The sequence below is a fragment of the Pecten maximus genome, chromosome 12, assembly GCF_902652985.1.
Source record: "Pecten maximus chromosome 12, xPecMax1.1, whole genome shotgun sequence".
NCBI classification, from domain to species: domain Eukaryota; kingdom Metazoa; phylum Mollusca; class Bivalvia; order Pectinida; family Pectinidae; genus Pecten; species Pecten maximus.
This window is the reverse complement of record NC_047026.1, coordinates 11,979,673-11,996,689: the sequence shown is the minus strand read 5'-3', so window position 1 is coordinate 11,996,689 and position 17,017 is coordinate 11,979,673. Positions and strand designations below refer to the sequence as shown.

At 34.8% G+C, this 17,017-nt stretch overlaps 1 protein-coding gene across 1 annotated transcript; it reads right to left on the bottom strand.

The window, feature by feature from the left end:
- Positions 1 to 2,588: 2,588 nt before the first annotated feature.
- LOC117339557 (4-hydroxy-2-oxoglutarate aldolase, mitochondrial-like) lies at positions 2,589 to 15,668 on the bottom strand. The gene is made up of 7 exons (XM_033901237.1): positions 15,257 to 15,668; positions 10,763 to 10,891; positions 8,161 to 8,288; positions 5,676 to 5,814; positions 4,860 to 4,952; positions 4,206 to 4,339; positions 2,589 to 3,853 (listed from the first exon to the last, which is right to left on the bottom strand). Exons 1-7 carry the CDS (start codon positions 15,501 to 15,503, stop codon positions 3,701 to 3,703), a joined length of 1,023 nt encoding a protein of 340 aa, XP_033757128.1. The 5' UTR covers positions 15,504 to 15,668; the 3' UTR covers positions 2,589 to 3,700.
- Positions 15,669 to 17,017: the final 1,349 nt, after the last annotated feature.

Below are 17,017 nucleotides of genomic sequence, written 5' to 3'. Positions count from 1 at the left end.
AATATAACAGATGAAGGGGTATTGGCTGTATTAATTTTTTTCAAATTGTTACATTTTATTAGAAATATGTGATAAGGTTTTTGCTTTTTCTCTTAATAAATCAATTTGCTAGTTTTTTTCCCCTTCTGAATGTTTTTTGCTATATTAATATATCCCAACCTTTTTTGGGTATTTCCCATTAATGCTAGAATTACTTTTTATTGAATTTTTTATTGTTATTCTCTTCCATGGTATTAATCTACTTTTCAATGTTGATATTCATTATTTCAAAAACGTAATTTACATGACTACTGGCAATTCATTTCAATAAATCATACTTTATCTTGTAGCATTTGTATTACAGTATATATACACATATTCTTGAAAAGATTTTATTGTTAAATAAAATGTGTATACTTTATTTTTTCTGTGGAGAGTTCATCAAGGTTAGTTGACAAATATGTTTGAGCTTTTAAGAATCTCATCAAAAAAAAAAAAAAACAACTAATAAATTTGTTTCAAATGTGTATAACATTCCCTGTTGGCAGTTTTGACCAAGTCATATAAACAAACATATTTCATTATCCATGCAATAATTCTCATGGCCTGATCAAACGTAAAAAAAAAAAAAAAAAAAAACTCGGGACAGTGGTTCCTATACTGAAAATGCTTGTTTGAATTTTCACGAGCTGCATATGGAATTTGATGCGACCCAATAAAAGTGACAATCAACATTTTACCTAGGAAATAAAATATTTCCAGTTTCATAACTCCAAATTTTTGCTTTGATTTTCATGAAAAGTCCTCAAAAATATTCAATTATTTACCAGCTGAAGTTGGATTTTAAGCTACACATGTATATGAAATTCAATATTGAAACCCGTGATTATTTCTTAATTAGAATTGTGCTGCTGTGTATATCATAATATTTCTACCATTGGCCACACTGATGGTAGATCGATCCACTTCCGTGGAATTCATGTATGGAAATAAGTCATTTTTTTTTTTTTTTACAATTAAAAATTTTCGGCAAAGCACTAATTGATCAGGTTTACGATCACTATATATTAGCATAATTTGTCTGTTTTGTATTTGTTTTCAAACTGCAGTATTATCATTCTTTGTACAAGTCTTTCAACATTATACTTCAATACCAATTGTCTTGCTGTCTGTGATTTTAAACAGTTTCTGGGCGTTCTTTACGCTTAATATATAAATGTAGAATTTGCATCATTATATACAATATATCTAATATTAACCACATTTAGAAAAGGTCATAGTGACAGTCATTTTTAACATATAGACTAATGTTTATATACGGTAATATTATTAATAAACATTTTACATATTTTGGTACTGGAGATTTATTTTGTAAACTGCCCGGGTAGTTCACTAGCTTGTATGTGATATCCATGTATATTCATCATATCTTTAAGTTTGCTTTATAAAATGACCTTTCAGAGAATACCTCACCTGCTTGATATGCCAGCCTTACAGTATGTACATGTATATACATATATAGTTCTAAATATTGCTTACATACTTACCTCTGACTAGTAACTACATATAGCATATATACATTGTGTGGAACGATAGTGTTATAAAACAAGTACGAAATTAGCGATTATTTTGTTATTTATTCATTCAGTGGGACATTCCCCTGCCATTTTCGCCTTGCACCTCAAAAAGGACATATTGCACCCCTAAAAGGACTTTTTTCATCCCCAAAACTCCTTGCACCCCAAAAGGACTCCTCGAACCTCCAAAAAGATTCACTGCACCTCCAAAAGGACTTCTTGCACCTCTTACAGAGTTTGCTACCCTTGAAGATATTTCTGTCATAATCTCCTCTCGTTTATAAATACATAACTTTAATTTCTGGTGTAGTTGGTTTGTTTGTTTGTTTTTGTTTAACGTCCTATTAACAGCCAGGGTCATTTAAGGACGTGCCAGGTTTTGGAGGTGGAGGAAAACCGGAGAACCCTGAGAAAAACCACCGGCCTACGGTCAGTACCTGGCAACTGCCCCACGTAGGTTTCGAACTCGCAACCCAGAGGGGGAGGGCTAGTGTTAAAGTATCGGGACACCTTAACCACTCGGCCACCGCGGCCCCTTTCTGGTATAGAAACTGTAATTTGGTATGTAGCTTTAGGATGATAATATTTATGATAAAGTGATGGTGGACTTATCTTTTTCAGAGCTACATGTATGGCCATTTATAACTTTAAGAATTTTGATTAAAATTTTCACAAAAACCTTACGACTAGAATTAGAGAGCCTTGACTAACTCCAATAGGAATTAAAAAGAAAAATAATCACAGAGAAAATCATGTTTAGCAAAATTGGAGAATCTCTTGATTGAGAGAGCAGTGTGAATATGATATGCAACTTCAGTTACTGACTGGAGCATTTATATCGCTTTTGTTGTACATACAAACATGTATATATAATACCCCACCTTCAATTTCCGACTGGCGCAGCCAAATCCTTGGAGATGTTATTTTTCTACTTGTTTTCTCCAATAACCTTGTTAATTAATTAACCATCCTCGAATTGAACTCACTAATTAGTTATTAGTTAGAAATGAGAGAAACACGAAATAATCCAAACATAAGACAATCAAGTAACATTTAATATTAATCTGGGATATAGACAATAAACGTATTGGCTTATATTCCATCAGGGGAGATAATCAATATCTAATTAAATATTATAAAATATGCGGCTTACACCTTATAAATACATGCATTGAAAAGTTATAAAAATTAACAACAACAATAATGTCTGAATTCCAGATCTGATAAGAGAATTACCATTTTCTTACCCTGGACAGGTGTATCCACACATTTTCATACACATGTATGACATCACAACAGTAAATAGGTACATGTAAAAGATCTTTGGTAATTTAAGATTCTCAACCTGCCAAACACTTTGGTCAACTGAAGGATCTTCTCCTTCAGGTTTAGATCCCTGTAGGCCAATCTCAACTCCAAAGGAGGATAAAGATTCTACTATTCTCAAATGCTGTCTTTGAAGAATATTATACTTAATATTTTAAGACCTCTTATTTAGATAAGTGTCGGATCTTTTACTCTTCAGAAAGTTGTTTTCATATTTCTATAAAGGCAAGATAATTCTGATGTGCAAAACTGAAAGTTCAACTTTCATGTTAAAAAGTAATGATAGTCGATCTTGTTATACAGTGGTTTGAAAGAACAGTCCATGCCAATTCTTCGAAATACTAGGCACAATGAAAAAAAAATGAATTCTAAATCAGAAAAGTACTTATTTATACAGAAATGAATAGAGGTAGAAGTGTTTCAACTTTACCTTATCATGATATTAAGATCAACTGAGTTACTTTTTTTTAAGTTTTAATAAAGGTCCCATGACTTTCTGAACAATTTGTCATTTGAGAAAGAAAAGAGGCAATTCCATCAAAATAATCGAGCCCCATCATCTCATTTAATCTAAGACCTTGAATTCTGACACTATGTACCCATAATCCTCCAGAAATCTGATCCATCACAGAATTATACATGGTAAACATTTTTGTAAACCTGTTTTGGATACTGGTTATACAAGTTCATATATATATGTAGTGTAATTAATGAAACAGCATTCAGAATACATCACAGCAGGATTTCAAGCAAAAACAAAATTATTTTATCTTCAGTCTTGGAATTTTTGATTTTATATAATATGTGTAGAAGTGATCTCAAGGCAGAAATCCGGTGGAAGACAAAATTTGGCGGATCGCTTCTTTGTCGTCTGCTGGCAATGGTTGTAAAGGAGACCGAGTCGGACCTCCATAGTAACCCATCATCTCCATAGCAGTCTTCAACCCTGGAATTCCAAACTGCTTGGTTACCTGAAAAAGAGGATTATTTGCCAGTGGACTTTCGTGACGTTTGTGGGATTCCTAAAAATAAGTTTTTACAAATCAATTTTTACAAAAACATTTGCAGGATTCCGAAAAACAAGTTTTTACAAATCAATATGTACATTACTCAAATCAGGTAAAAAATGAAAATTTATCAAAATTCTGATATAAAACTTTATATTCTTGATGTATCTCAGATTTTACAAAATATGAAAAGAAACTTCCTGGAGTGTACCAAATTCTAATTTTGAGGATATATAAAAGATTTCAACATCATGCATTTTACTGAAAATCCTATTACTGTATCCTTCATCAAGCATCAGGATCATCGGACACTCACTGCAGTGTTTGGTGCTATAAGTCTATGCTGGAGGTGTTTCGCTTCTTCCAATTTCCCAGCTTTGAACAATTCTTCAAGGTCACACAACTCCTTACCAAGGACGTTTCCAAGAGCACACACTCCACCCACGCAGCCTAGCAACAGATTCCAAAGTGTTATAGCAGTATATTTTGATAATGCTACAATAGAATAATAACACTGACTTACCATGCTCACTTTACTCTATTGTAAGTTGTACGTGGCACGAAAATGATAGGAAAATCGATTAGAAATTTATTTATTGGTTATAATCGGAAAAGCCTTCCAATGTGGTTACAGGAAATCAGCCATGTAATTGAATCACTGTAAAGTTGACAAGAAATTATTTAGATTCACTCATGAATTAAATGTGTAAACTACCATCTTTATGACGGAGTAGGATATGAATTTTTTTTATCTTAAATACAGAACAATATTGAACTACCAATGATCAATTATGAAAATTTAGTCGATTATCAGATTAGTTGATGTTAAACAATTAGTGAACTAACTATATCACTACCTGGCTGGATTAAAAGCAACCACAGAAAGGTTGAAAGATGAAAATATTCCCAGATATTTTAAGAAATCTTTAAAAAAAAAAACATGTAGATACAAAAACACAGGCAAGCTTACCAACAACATAGCCAGACAATAGGAATCCAGCAGACCCTGCCAGAATCTGGAAGTCAGCATCCTTGGTTTTGTAGGCCAGTAGTCCAATGGAAGGTAATCTGTGAATTCATATGATACAATTACAGTTAAAGTTACAAATAAAAGTTTTACTGGTGATTCCAGCAAAACATCTACCAAACGGGAGGACCCCAGGTTTATCAAATAAGAACCGCTTATAAACAAATTGATTTGATTAAAACAATACCATATTATTAGATATATTTTCTCCTGTACTCTCCTCGTATAGAATTTCTTTTTTTCTGGACTCCTCCTGTGGGATATATACAGAGGTATATTTTACTGGAACAGCCACAACACAGACTCTATCATTAACTTAAAACTATGATGTTGTCTGTGATCACCTTTGAGTTTAAGATTTCCCAATCCAACATGAAAAAGTATAAGGTCACCTGCCTCACCAGGTGAGGCTTGAAGCTGTCCAGATACACTGGTTTCCTCTCCAATGAAGACCTACAATGTAGCTCTGCCCTTAATCAGGACTAAGAAATGTCATAAAGACTAAATTGTTGGAACATGCTTCATAATTGTTGTTAAATAATGATAACATTACATGTATATTGAATCTGCCTTTTTTTTTTAAAAGTTATTCTGTTTTTTTTGTTTTTTTTCCTATTTAGGAATGCATAACAGAAATTTGAGGAAATTCCTAAACTAATATTTTTTCCCTTAAATTCAATAACCCTTTCCTATAGAAAATTTTAAAGTGAAGAATCAAATTTCCTTAAGTAATACTGAAGAACCCAGGGCCTAATAGACTTACATCACCACCGCTGTCCTTCAGACCTATGATGTTGGGATGTTTGGAAAGCTCCACAACCACAGCTGGTGGGATGGTGATGTTGGTATTCGCTGGGACACTGTACAACAACACTGGTATGGAACTATTGTCTGCCACCTACAATAGACATTGTACTTTATATGAAGTTATGGATATTGTTATACGTGCAAGTCCCCAAAATTGTTCCTGTAGCTAATATAAAGTATGCTACTGAAAGTCTTTTGTTCTTAAAAAATCTGCAGTCCAACCCACCTTTACAAACTCTAATAATACAAAAACCTGCTTAATACGAATGAAAACAAGGACCTGCAATGTGTAGCATTATCCTCCAGCACCCAGCTATTGGTATTGAAACCCAAATATGATATACAGTATATATCAATCTTATTGTAAGAGTTGTATATCTTGATGTAGATCTATGTGTGTTTTACTTGAAAAAGCACAATTAGGGCACTAATCTAATATACACAGAAAATTTTGTTGGAGTTAGTGAAACAGTTTTGAAGTAGTCGCATGGAATGGAAAGGAAATAGCAATTTTATGCTTTTGACTACGTTTCCATGGTTACATAAAATCTTTTAAAAAAAGAAATGTCAACAGAATAGGAAAAGCACAAATATGGCACTAATCTAATATATACAGAAAGTTTTGTGGAGTTGAGTGGAACGGTTTTGAAGTTGTAGCCTGGAAATGAATACAGTGGTCCCCCTATTTACGACCACTCTCAAGAACGACCACTCCCTGTATGCGACCAAGTTTCGCGTTCACCGACGTTTTCCAACGATAAATTACCCCTTCTAAACGACCACCCCGCTAACCCGACCAACGACCGCTTAATCATGTCCCAAAAACGTGAAATGTACTTTGGTATCCCTCTCGTGAACGACCAAGATTTTTGCAAAGTTTCATTAAGACATTCAAATTATAGAATAATCAATAATAAAAGCGTGTAACGTCCAGCTCATTGAAATTCGTGGACCCAGGTAAAATTTGACACATTGGATTGACAGGTTGTTTACACTGCGATAGCCAGCTGGGGAGCTGTTTTGTCCACCGATGTTTTTACAAACAAGATAATTACTCCTACCTTTTGTAGACAAATGGTTTGTTGTGATTTTCACATATTTAATATATTGTGGAATCTGTATACAATGTATCCATTATACAAAGCTATTATTAAATTGTACGTACAACGTTGTATATAAAGAATAGAATGAAATTTAATCAAAATCAAATCTTAACTATATTTGCACCAATCAGAGTCCATATAGTGGCCAAATCATGTTGGATGTGTCATGCTTGTCAATCTCTGATAACCATTGTTTTGTTAAAGCTCATTATAAAATACATGTATTATTTTTCTCTATAAAGATGTTAGTTAAACTTTGGCTAAATCATGAAAGGTAAATTTACAAAATTGATTAAACTAAAGTTAAAAGTGGTCAAAAAAAAGGCCCTCCGCAAAGTTTCACATTTAATTTCAATCTGAGGAAAATTGCAGTAATTTACGCCTTGTGGTAAGTTTAACTTAATTCATATATCAAAGCTTTAACAATCATTAATGTTAATTCATATAATAACTTGAAAGTGAGAGAGTTGTGTCCCTTTAATCAGCATGTGAAGTCCTTTGCATAATGCAGGGTCATCAAGCATTTTACACAATAATTCAATTATTGAATAATTTGATTGCTGTACTTTTAATCCTGTTACAAAGTAAGAGAATACCCATGGTAATAATGACATAGAAACAGGAGGACCTCCAATAATATTATCCTGTTTCTATAAAAAATTGTATCTTCTTGGGAAACACTCGGTTCCTCAGACACGGCCTGTAGTGAATTGGAAAAAAATACCCTTTCTTGCTTATTGTTTTATTGTGTTTTCTTCTAAATAACACTATAGGAATTAATTCTGATGGCATTAACACTCGATACAAACCTAGTATCATAACTTTTGCGACATTTTTGCTATGAACTGTGTACATATACAGGGCTTTGGCCCCACATGCATTCCCAATTGAAATTATGTTATATTTAAGCCAAATTCCCAAAATTTGCAGTTTACTACTGAAAAAATCTTTCCCAATCCATCAATTTTCTTCCCAAAATGAGACAAAAAGGCCCCATCACAAACCAGTGATAAAAGCACTCATATATTACATTTATGTAATTAACAAACTATTATTTTTACATAAACACACACTTCCAGAAACTTAAATTACATATAATATTCTTTGGTTTGGTTTATTTTGTTTAACGTCCTATTAACAGCTAAGGTCATTAAGGACGGCCTCCTGTGCGTGCGACATGTTCTTTGATTCGGATATTCATATCAAAATATGACGTGCTGTTGAACCACATGTTGACTGACCTATTGACATACTGTACATCAAAATCAGAAATAATTTTATCAAGTAAACAGGAGTTTAGGAGAACCATCTACATGACAGATAAATGGGTATACCTTGCGGTAGTGTTGTATGAGTGCAGCGTTATTCATGGCACCTTTGTAGTAACAGGGGGTGACAACTAGCGCCACCTGGGCACCTGCTTCTGCCATTTTATTGGTCATCTCTATTGTGTCTCGTGTTGCTGAAGGACAAAATTTATTAAATTCTAAAAATGAAAGTTTAATCAGAGAATTAGAATTGTTTTTTAGTTCACACTCATAATACTGTTAATATGTTTTCCAAGATAAATAAAAACAAGAGGCCCATGGGCCTTAACAATCACCTGAGACTTGAAATATTTCAGTTAATTTAATTGACCCTTTTTGGCCCAACCCATCAGTTTAAGGGGTCAGTCAGGGCTAACATGTGCAAACCATTAAGCTTTCATCCCATGCTGATTATGTTAACTAAGTTAGAATGAATTCCAATAGAAATCAAACAAAGAATTGTCAAAAATATGATTTCCCTATATAAACTATAGTAAAGTTTACCCCTCCCCAGGGGCAAACGGGAGACCCCAGGGTCATGGAATTCACAATTTTGGTAAAGCACCTTAAGACCCTTTCATCTATGAAGAGCGTTTGATTCCACAATATCTGAGAGTAGAGAAAAAGATTTTTTTAAATTTTAGTCAATTTGACCCTTTTTGGCCCCGCCCCTCAGGCCCCTGTGGGGGTGGGGGACCATATAATTTCACAATTTTGGTTGACCTTTAGCCATAGAAGCTCCCTGCTAAATTTCATTGAATTTGGTTAAGCGGTTTTGGAGAAGAAGTTGAAAATGTAAATCGTTTACGGACGGACGGAGAACGACGGACGACGACGGACAAAAGGCGATTAGAATATAGGTCACTTGAGACTTTGTCTCAGGTGAACTAAAAATAATCGTAAGTACAATGGATTTGTCAGGAAAGAGAAGCGCCTCAGAATTATCAGACTGGATTTAGGGAATTTTGCTTACTATTGAAATTAAAGATATCTATTGCAACATTTAAAGTCATCTTTTCATCATACATGTGTGACAAACTGAGGAAATGTGAAATATTGAGGTTAAAACATCTATGGGAAAATATTTGTAAACAAAAAATAAACAAAAAAACAAAACAAACAAGCATACTGGGTACTGCTAAAGCGATACATGTCCCTTACCGGCACTTACTAAAAATAGTAACAGTGACCTTGACCTTTACCCAAAACCCCTGAAACTGTAACACAATCTTTAGCTTCTCATACTGAAGTTACAAACTAACTTTCACCAACAAATTACTGATTCACTCATACACTCTCACATGTGTGAACTGACAGATTTATGTAATAATTAGAACAAGAATATACCAACTTTACATATATAGCTATAGATATGTATCATTACATATATAGCTATAGATATGTATCATATATATAGTAATAATTACATGCTGGGAACAGCTGTCTCCAATGTAATCAGCTTGTACTTGCTTTGCAGCAGAGGTACACAAGTGTCATCATCGGATACGTACTTATGACTGATTTCACTACACTGCATTACACTTATCACCCATCGGTCAACTCAGTGAAAAAACCCCACTTCAATTAGAGGCTATTTGACTGGCTCAGTCGCATTTTTCTATAGGAATTTCAGCCAATCAGATTGCATGTAGCATATGCTTTATCAAAGTTACACATCAACAACAGTGGTGGAGAGTGATCTCGAAAATTCCAGAAGTCTAATTTCAACTGGTTTCAAACATTTCAGCAGAATATTATTGATTCCCTTTTGTCTGAAATAGATGTCTTCCCATCAGTCAAAACAGATCAAGGTGATGGAGAAGCCTAGGCCTGTTATCCGGAATTTCAGTCTATGTGAATTTTGATACTAAATTTAGCTAATTGATGCACAAATTACATGCAACACCCATCTGGGGGTTTTCCTAACATCCCTGAAATATTGCGGGACTAGAGTATATTCGTTTAAAACACTTAAGACCTTTAGGACTTCTTGCCCACTATATGATTATGACAGAATCTGCAAGCTTTTATTGATGAAGCGATACTGTTACATGCACTTTTTAATATTTTCCCTCTAAGCTGAAGAGTTCTTATTCTGAAAGGGGTACGTAGATTGGTTTATATTTATAGCATGACATCATTGAAACAAGGGGGGCTGGGGTGGCTGAGTGTATGTTGGCCCGACACATTATCACTAGCCCTCCACCTCTGCGTTGCGAGTTCGAAACCTACGTGGGGCAGTAGCCAGGTACTGACCGTAGGCCGGTGGTTTTTCTCCTGGTAATGCTGGCTTTCCTCCACCTTAAAACCAGGCACAACCTTAAATGACCCTGGCTGTTAATAGGACGTTAAACAAAATAAACCAGCAAACCATGAAACAAGGACTTTTCACCCAGTTGACCTATAGGTGATAAGAGTAGCGGAGTGTACAGTGCAATCAACTGTGGCTATCCGAAGATGACACAGTGTGTGCACATGGTAAGTATTGCATAGATTATAATGACCTAATGTGTCTCTTATAAAGCATCAAAGCATCAACTAAGTAATGCAGGTTATTATTAAGTATGTATATGGTAAGAATTGTTTTTCATGGAAAATATCTAGCTTTATGACCTATGATTACACTTACATTCACAGCCTGAACCAGCGATGATCAGCTTGTCTGGGTTGGCCATCTTCTTCACATATTGGACCATTTCTATGCGCTCCTCTTTGGTTAGGTAAGCATACTCTCCATTTGAACCCTGTACCACATAACCTGATAAATACAACATGGGGTAAATTCAATATATTCCATGTAAATCTGAAATTATTCATTCCTATTTTTGCCTACAGATCACTATAGTATCAATCTAGCAACAGGTTTTTGTTTAAACTATGATAGATATAGTACTGGCCAGACTGGGGTTCGAACCTGGGACCTCCAAACTCTAGCTGAAAGCTCTATCAATTGAGCTACAGTTGAGTGTAGACTAAAGGTTACACCCAAGTGCACTCCGAGTGCACTCCATTTGGACTTGGAGTGCACTCCGTTTGGACTCCAGGTAAACTTGGAGTGCACTCCAAGTGGACTCCGAGTCTACCTGGAGTCCTATAAGACACCATGCCTACCCCAGTTCTATAATCAGACTATATCATATATATATATATATTAATACTTTGATGCTTTTAATATAATTTATATATAAATAAATAGATATTTACAAATCATGTATGTTCTGTTAATATTACTGTTAATATTTGTTTAGTCCACTAGGAATATTTCTTTTATTGTTAATACATGGTATTAATGCCTACATCTTAAATTTATATTTATTAAGATCCATAAAAGACAGTTATACAATTTATGCTATAATCAGGTTTCTATGAAAGTTAATTGCTTATTATTTCTTATTTCATTAAGATGTAAGTAAATTGTATTTCATTTTATTAAGGAATTGAAAATTATTTCAATTAGAATATTTATTACTACTATACATATATCATGACTGTAAAGGAAGTTCAGATAATATATCTATATTATGTTATTGATTATTCAAAATATCGAAAGTTTACAGTATTTAATGAATTATGTATGCATGTGTTTTTTTATATAAGACATTCTCTACATATATGTACTCAATTCAGGCAAGTAATTATAAAATAAACAATCATTTTAGTTTATATAGGTTATATATTTAAATGTATCATTAGAAAAATATACATTTACAACTGTACATATTTACGAGCATTACCTAGTTAAATTAATATTCTGACATAACGTACACACAAGTATGTAGTTCTGGACTACCCATAATAAATGAAAGTATCTGTTTAATTGCTATTAGTATTGGCCATGCATGACTGACTCTGGCCTGACACCCCTGATACTGTGCCAGGTAAGTTTTAGGAGCCAGCTACAGGTACTGCCCTGGGTTCACAGAAATACCTGTGTCAAAACAGTCACTGTAGGGCTTCGAATGATGAAGCTGTGCAAAGCAGGGTCACAGAGTTATAACCTCAGGCCAATTAACAGAACAGTAAGATTATCTCCTGACTGAAGGAAGGGATTGTACATGTAGCTCCATTTGAGAGGCCTTAATCAGACCAAAATTACATGTATAAACGAAATACAAGTGTAATTAAGGTGGAAATGTCAAGATAAGTTGTAAAACCATTAACAAATTGGTTAACAGGTTTAAGAAGACAAACTCTATTGAAATGAAGTCATTCTTTACTGAAATTAGAAAGTAAAAATAAGCTGTTTCTTATTACATTGTAACCTGTCTAAACCGTAAGTCATTGAGACCAAACGTATTGGCCGGTTTATACAGGTGTCCGGTATGTAGAGGTACAATGTTAAATGATACAAGTTAAAAAAAATTAATGCAAATCAAATTAAGAAATGATACAGTTCTTATCTTGTTATATTCAAAAATATAAAGACATTGCTTTAAAAAATTAGTTGTAAAGAAAGAGATTAAAATTTAAAAAATGAATAATTTCAGTGTAATTCAAAATGGTATAATGAATGTAAATTCACCATTTCCCAAAACCAACCTTATAGCCTTATACCCGTAATTAGTACACATTGTTCTCATCCAGGAAATAAGATTATAGAGCCCGAGGTACAATTTGCCCCAGGGCAGTTGGACGCCATGTACCATTTACCTGTAAAACTGACCTGTTGGAACTACATCGTTTTCCATTCCCATTCAGTCAATATCTATCATGATATGTGTCACTCATATATTGTATGTAACAGATACAGGTCATGAATGTACAATGGTTGTTCAAGCCAATTATAAAATCATAAAGTTAAATGTTCAAACTTAAAAAAAATTGCATAAGGCCCGCTGCAATTGGTGTATGGAATGTTTGATAACTATTTACTTAACTCAAACATGAAAATTATACTAATCTATGTTGATTTACATATTGACCTCTCATACTCTATACATGCTTTCATTATATCATCAAAGACATAAAGTAATAGTACCAGTTTGAAATAATTTTTTTTCTCAAATATTTTTTTTATATTAATGACTTATAACTGTTTTAATATTATAATACTGTGATAGGAATGGGCAATCATATAATTTCAAAAATGTCAGATATCGACCGTCACAAGTCTGCACCTATATTCTATATGACCTTGGTATAGGTCAGCCTGAGTTTCCTCTAGCCTTGACACCATACCAGACATGGTGTCAATGCCAGAGGAAACTCGGGCTAGGTAAAGGTAAGGTGTGATGACCAGTTTCCATCTAACAATTAAGGGGGTCTTTATCTAGTTAGATGACTGTGTGTACACCTGTCCAGATCTTCACACCTTATGAGGTAAACTTGGAGGAAGGGGTCATTATTGGAGTCAGTGTAATCACGCTTGATATACAGGTAAATATTGACCTGGAAGTTGGGGGGGGGGGGGGGGGGGGGGGGGGAGGGGTGTATCTGATCTAACTGTTAAAAGAACTCCATGTATGACCTGGATTTAATGAGGCAGGCATAACAAAAAAAAAGTTGGTTTACCAAATAGAAATGTAAGTCTGATGTTAAACTGTAAATCAAAATTAGACATTAGATCCAGAATATGCTATCAAGGTGATAAAAAAAACCTTTCTTTTTTGTTGTATGTTAAGATAAATATAAACTGTTGGAAGAAAAGTATTTGAAATATATTAAAAACAGTCCTTAGTACTTCGAGTACAAGTTAGTCCAGTACACAATCAAACTCTACATTTTGAGAGACCACAATCAACTTACCAAATACATTTTTGTTTATTGCCAATTAATTTTCTACTAATTGACGTGGCTTGTTAAAACTCTTCAAATCAAAGGAATGCTATCATACATTTTTCAACAAAGTGCCAGATCTATTCATTTTATATAGGGTTAACTAATAGAAAAAATCAATTATATTAGATGCTGTTAGTTAACCAACGAAAAATGAACCACCAAAATAATAAGATGATATATACAAAGAAAAAAAAGTAACACATATCTTATTGTTACATGTTTAAGGAGTCTTATAATGTATAAACATTATGTATATATGTACTTTGTTACAGGTACATGTGATACATGTGGACCCAGGTAGGATTGGGGCCTGATAGGACTCCAGGTAAACTTGGAGTGCACTCCGAGTGCACTCCAAGTTTACCTGGAGTCCAAACGGAGTGCACTCCGAGTCCAAACGGAGTGCACTCGGAGTGCACTTTGTGTAACCTTTAGTCTACACTCAACTGTACCTGGTTGCCGATGATCAACCCGGTCCAGTTCCACTACACTCTTCCCTCCCTTTTTAAGTCTTCCACCCCAAAGACTTCTCAACTCACAACCTAGGTTTGGGTATCCCCTTGTCAAGTATTCACCTCACTAGAAAAATTTAAGTTTGGTGACAGGCACCAGATGTAAAAAGAGTGGAAAAATGCATGGCCAGACCAGGGTTCAAATGCTCTACCAATTGATCTATCTGGTCGCCCATGATCATGATCTACCCAGTCCAGTCCCGATACAGTCATACATTTGTACATGTACAATGCATTTTGAAACAATGGATGACCAAATCTCTTCATGGTGAAGTACATACTGCACTGGCCACATACAATTTACCAGTAGTAATCATACTTACCTGTCACACAAAATTTACCAAAAATATACATATCTGTTCTACAATTTACCTGTACAGTCAATGTTTCACAATTTCTAGTTATACATGCATCCAGAGACCTATATACTAGTATATAGGTCTCTGATGCATCCTACAATTTACCTGTAGGCTGTATAGATATAATCAATGTTTCACAATTTACCTGTAGTCATACATGCATCCTACAATTTACCTGTATAGACATAATCAATGTTTCATAATTTACCTGTAGTCATACATGCATCCTACAATTTATCTGTCATCTGTTCCACAATTTACCACTGCAGTCTGCCAGTTACATATAGCATCTGCCTCTATCTCCATGTAAGGTATAACTGAACTGAACATTTTCTGGATTGTTACGTATACAACTTGGAATTATTATACACTGTATTACAGATTGCACTGTACATAACAATTGCTTTACTACCTGCAGCACGTGTTACTTTATATGTCGTGTACTGTAGACAAAAATAGACACAAAATAAAAACCTCTGAATGGTATCTTGTTCCAACGCTGCATGTTTTCTTCCAGCCGATCGTATGCTATCGTTTCATCCTCATTGAAGGGCGTGGCTATTGGAGGGTACATGCCGCTGACATCAAGCACTTGTCCAGCCGAGGCAGATAAACAGCGTCCGAACACACGTCCCACTTCAGGACACGACGGCGTCACCTTCCCACATTTTGGAATCTTGCGAGCTAAAAATGTCAACCCTTTCCTCACGACAAACGACATTTTCTCTCGATTCTATGTTATTTCTAATGTTATCTGACCTTCACGTATCTGCAGACATAGAATCTAGCTGATGACACCCGATATGCTAGTAGATACACCTGGTAACTGGATACAGTGTACCTTCAGGTCATCCTGCCGTCTATCATAACAAAACCACGTGTTTATAATACTGTACCTCCACATTGGAGAGTTCTTCTGTGAGTCAGGACCGCGCGAAATTTCTACACAGTGCAAGCGCAGAAGGCTGTACACATACTGTCAAGAATGTGTGGGTATAGGCTTAGCCTAATTATTTGCAAACAGATGAGACAACAACATAAATTACATTAACATATGTATTCACTTGAACATATTTACAAAATCATAGGAAAACAATATTTCTACCACAATACCCGGTGTTATTCAACTCTCAGACCATCAGTTAATCATTACAGCTGTTGATTAACAATCTGTTTATACCACACGTGGTATAAACTGTGTACGCATTTTGATTGGCTAACACGGTGAACTTTGACCCAAGCCGCAATTGTTATTGACGTCATCAATAATCTAATGACGTCACATCACCGGGTCCCGGACGTCACCGGTACACTTTATTTGCATACGCGAATATTATACTTGGCCACGTTTCCCTTTGATTCAAGCCGATATTATTGTGGTAGAAACAGGTCACACGACTCGTATGTTATTTTTTTAAAGTTGCAAAAAACACTCGCTAAAGCTCGTGTCTTTTGTAACTTTTAAAAAATAACTTACTCGTGTGAAATAAATTCCATATCCAACAACCACTCGTTGTGTAACCTCTATTTACACCATACATAACACCCTTTCACACTCCCACTCATTCTCTACAATTAATTAATAATGTGCAACACAAAACAAAACCTGTCTCTGAAACCCATTGTCTCTCCAGACCCATCACTGTGGTTGGTTCCCAAAGTTCTCTTCACTCCGATGTTGTTTAACTATTTCATAATAGGTATATATATGTATACCCTCCGTAGGCACTGTACTACAAGGTTACAGAGTCAATGTTCTAAGTTCATGGGTTTATAGCACTTGCACATTTGTATTATACTTGTATTTTACTTACAATGACATTTAATAATTCTCTTTATCACTATCTCCTATTACTTTTCTCTCTATTTCCTATTTCTTTACATTCTGTTAGGAAATTATTCTACAACAATGACCTATAATATTACACCCTATATTTTGCATGCTAAACATTTTTACCAACCTTACATTAATGACATAAATATGTACTTACTGTTGGCGTCTCTCTTTAGCATTTCTGAGCACACAGCTCACTCTCCTGTTTCATTCCAGGACTCCCACACTCCATTGAGGTGGACATAGCACACAGCTTCTCCAAGTAGCAAAGTTTTGCCCAAACTAGCACACAGCTTACATGTAGTGGCTTCAACTATCTCTAACTTGGATAATAACTTTGGGCACACAGCCCTGGTAACATTTTATTACCAAGCACACAGCTTAGGCATTTCTCCCCTGGC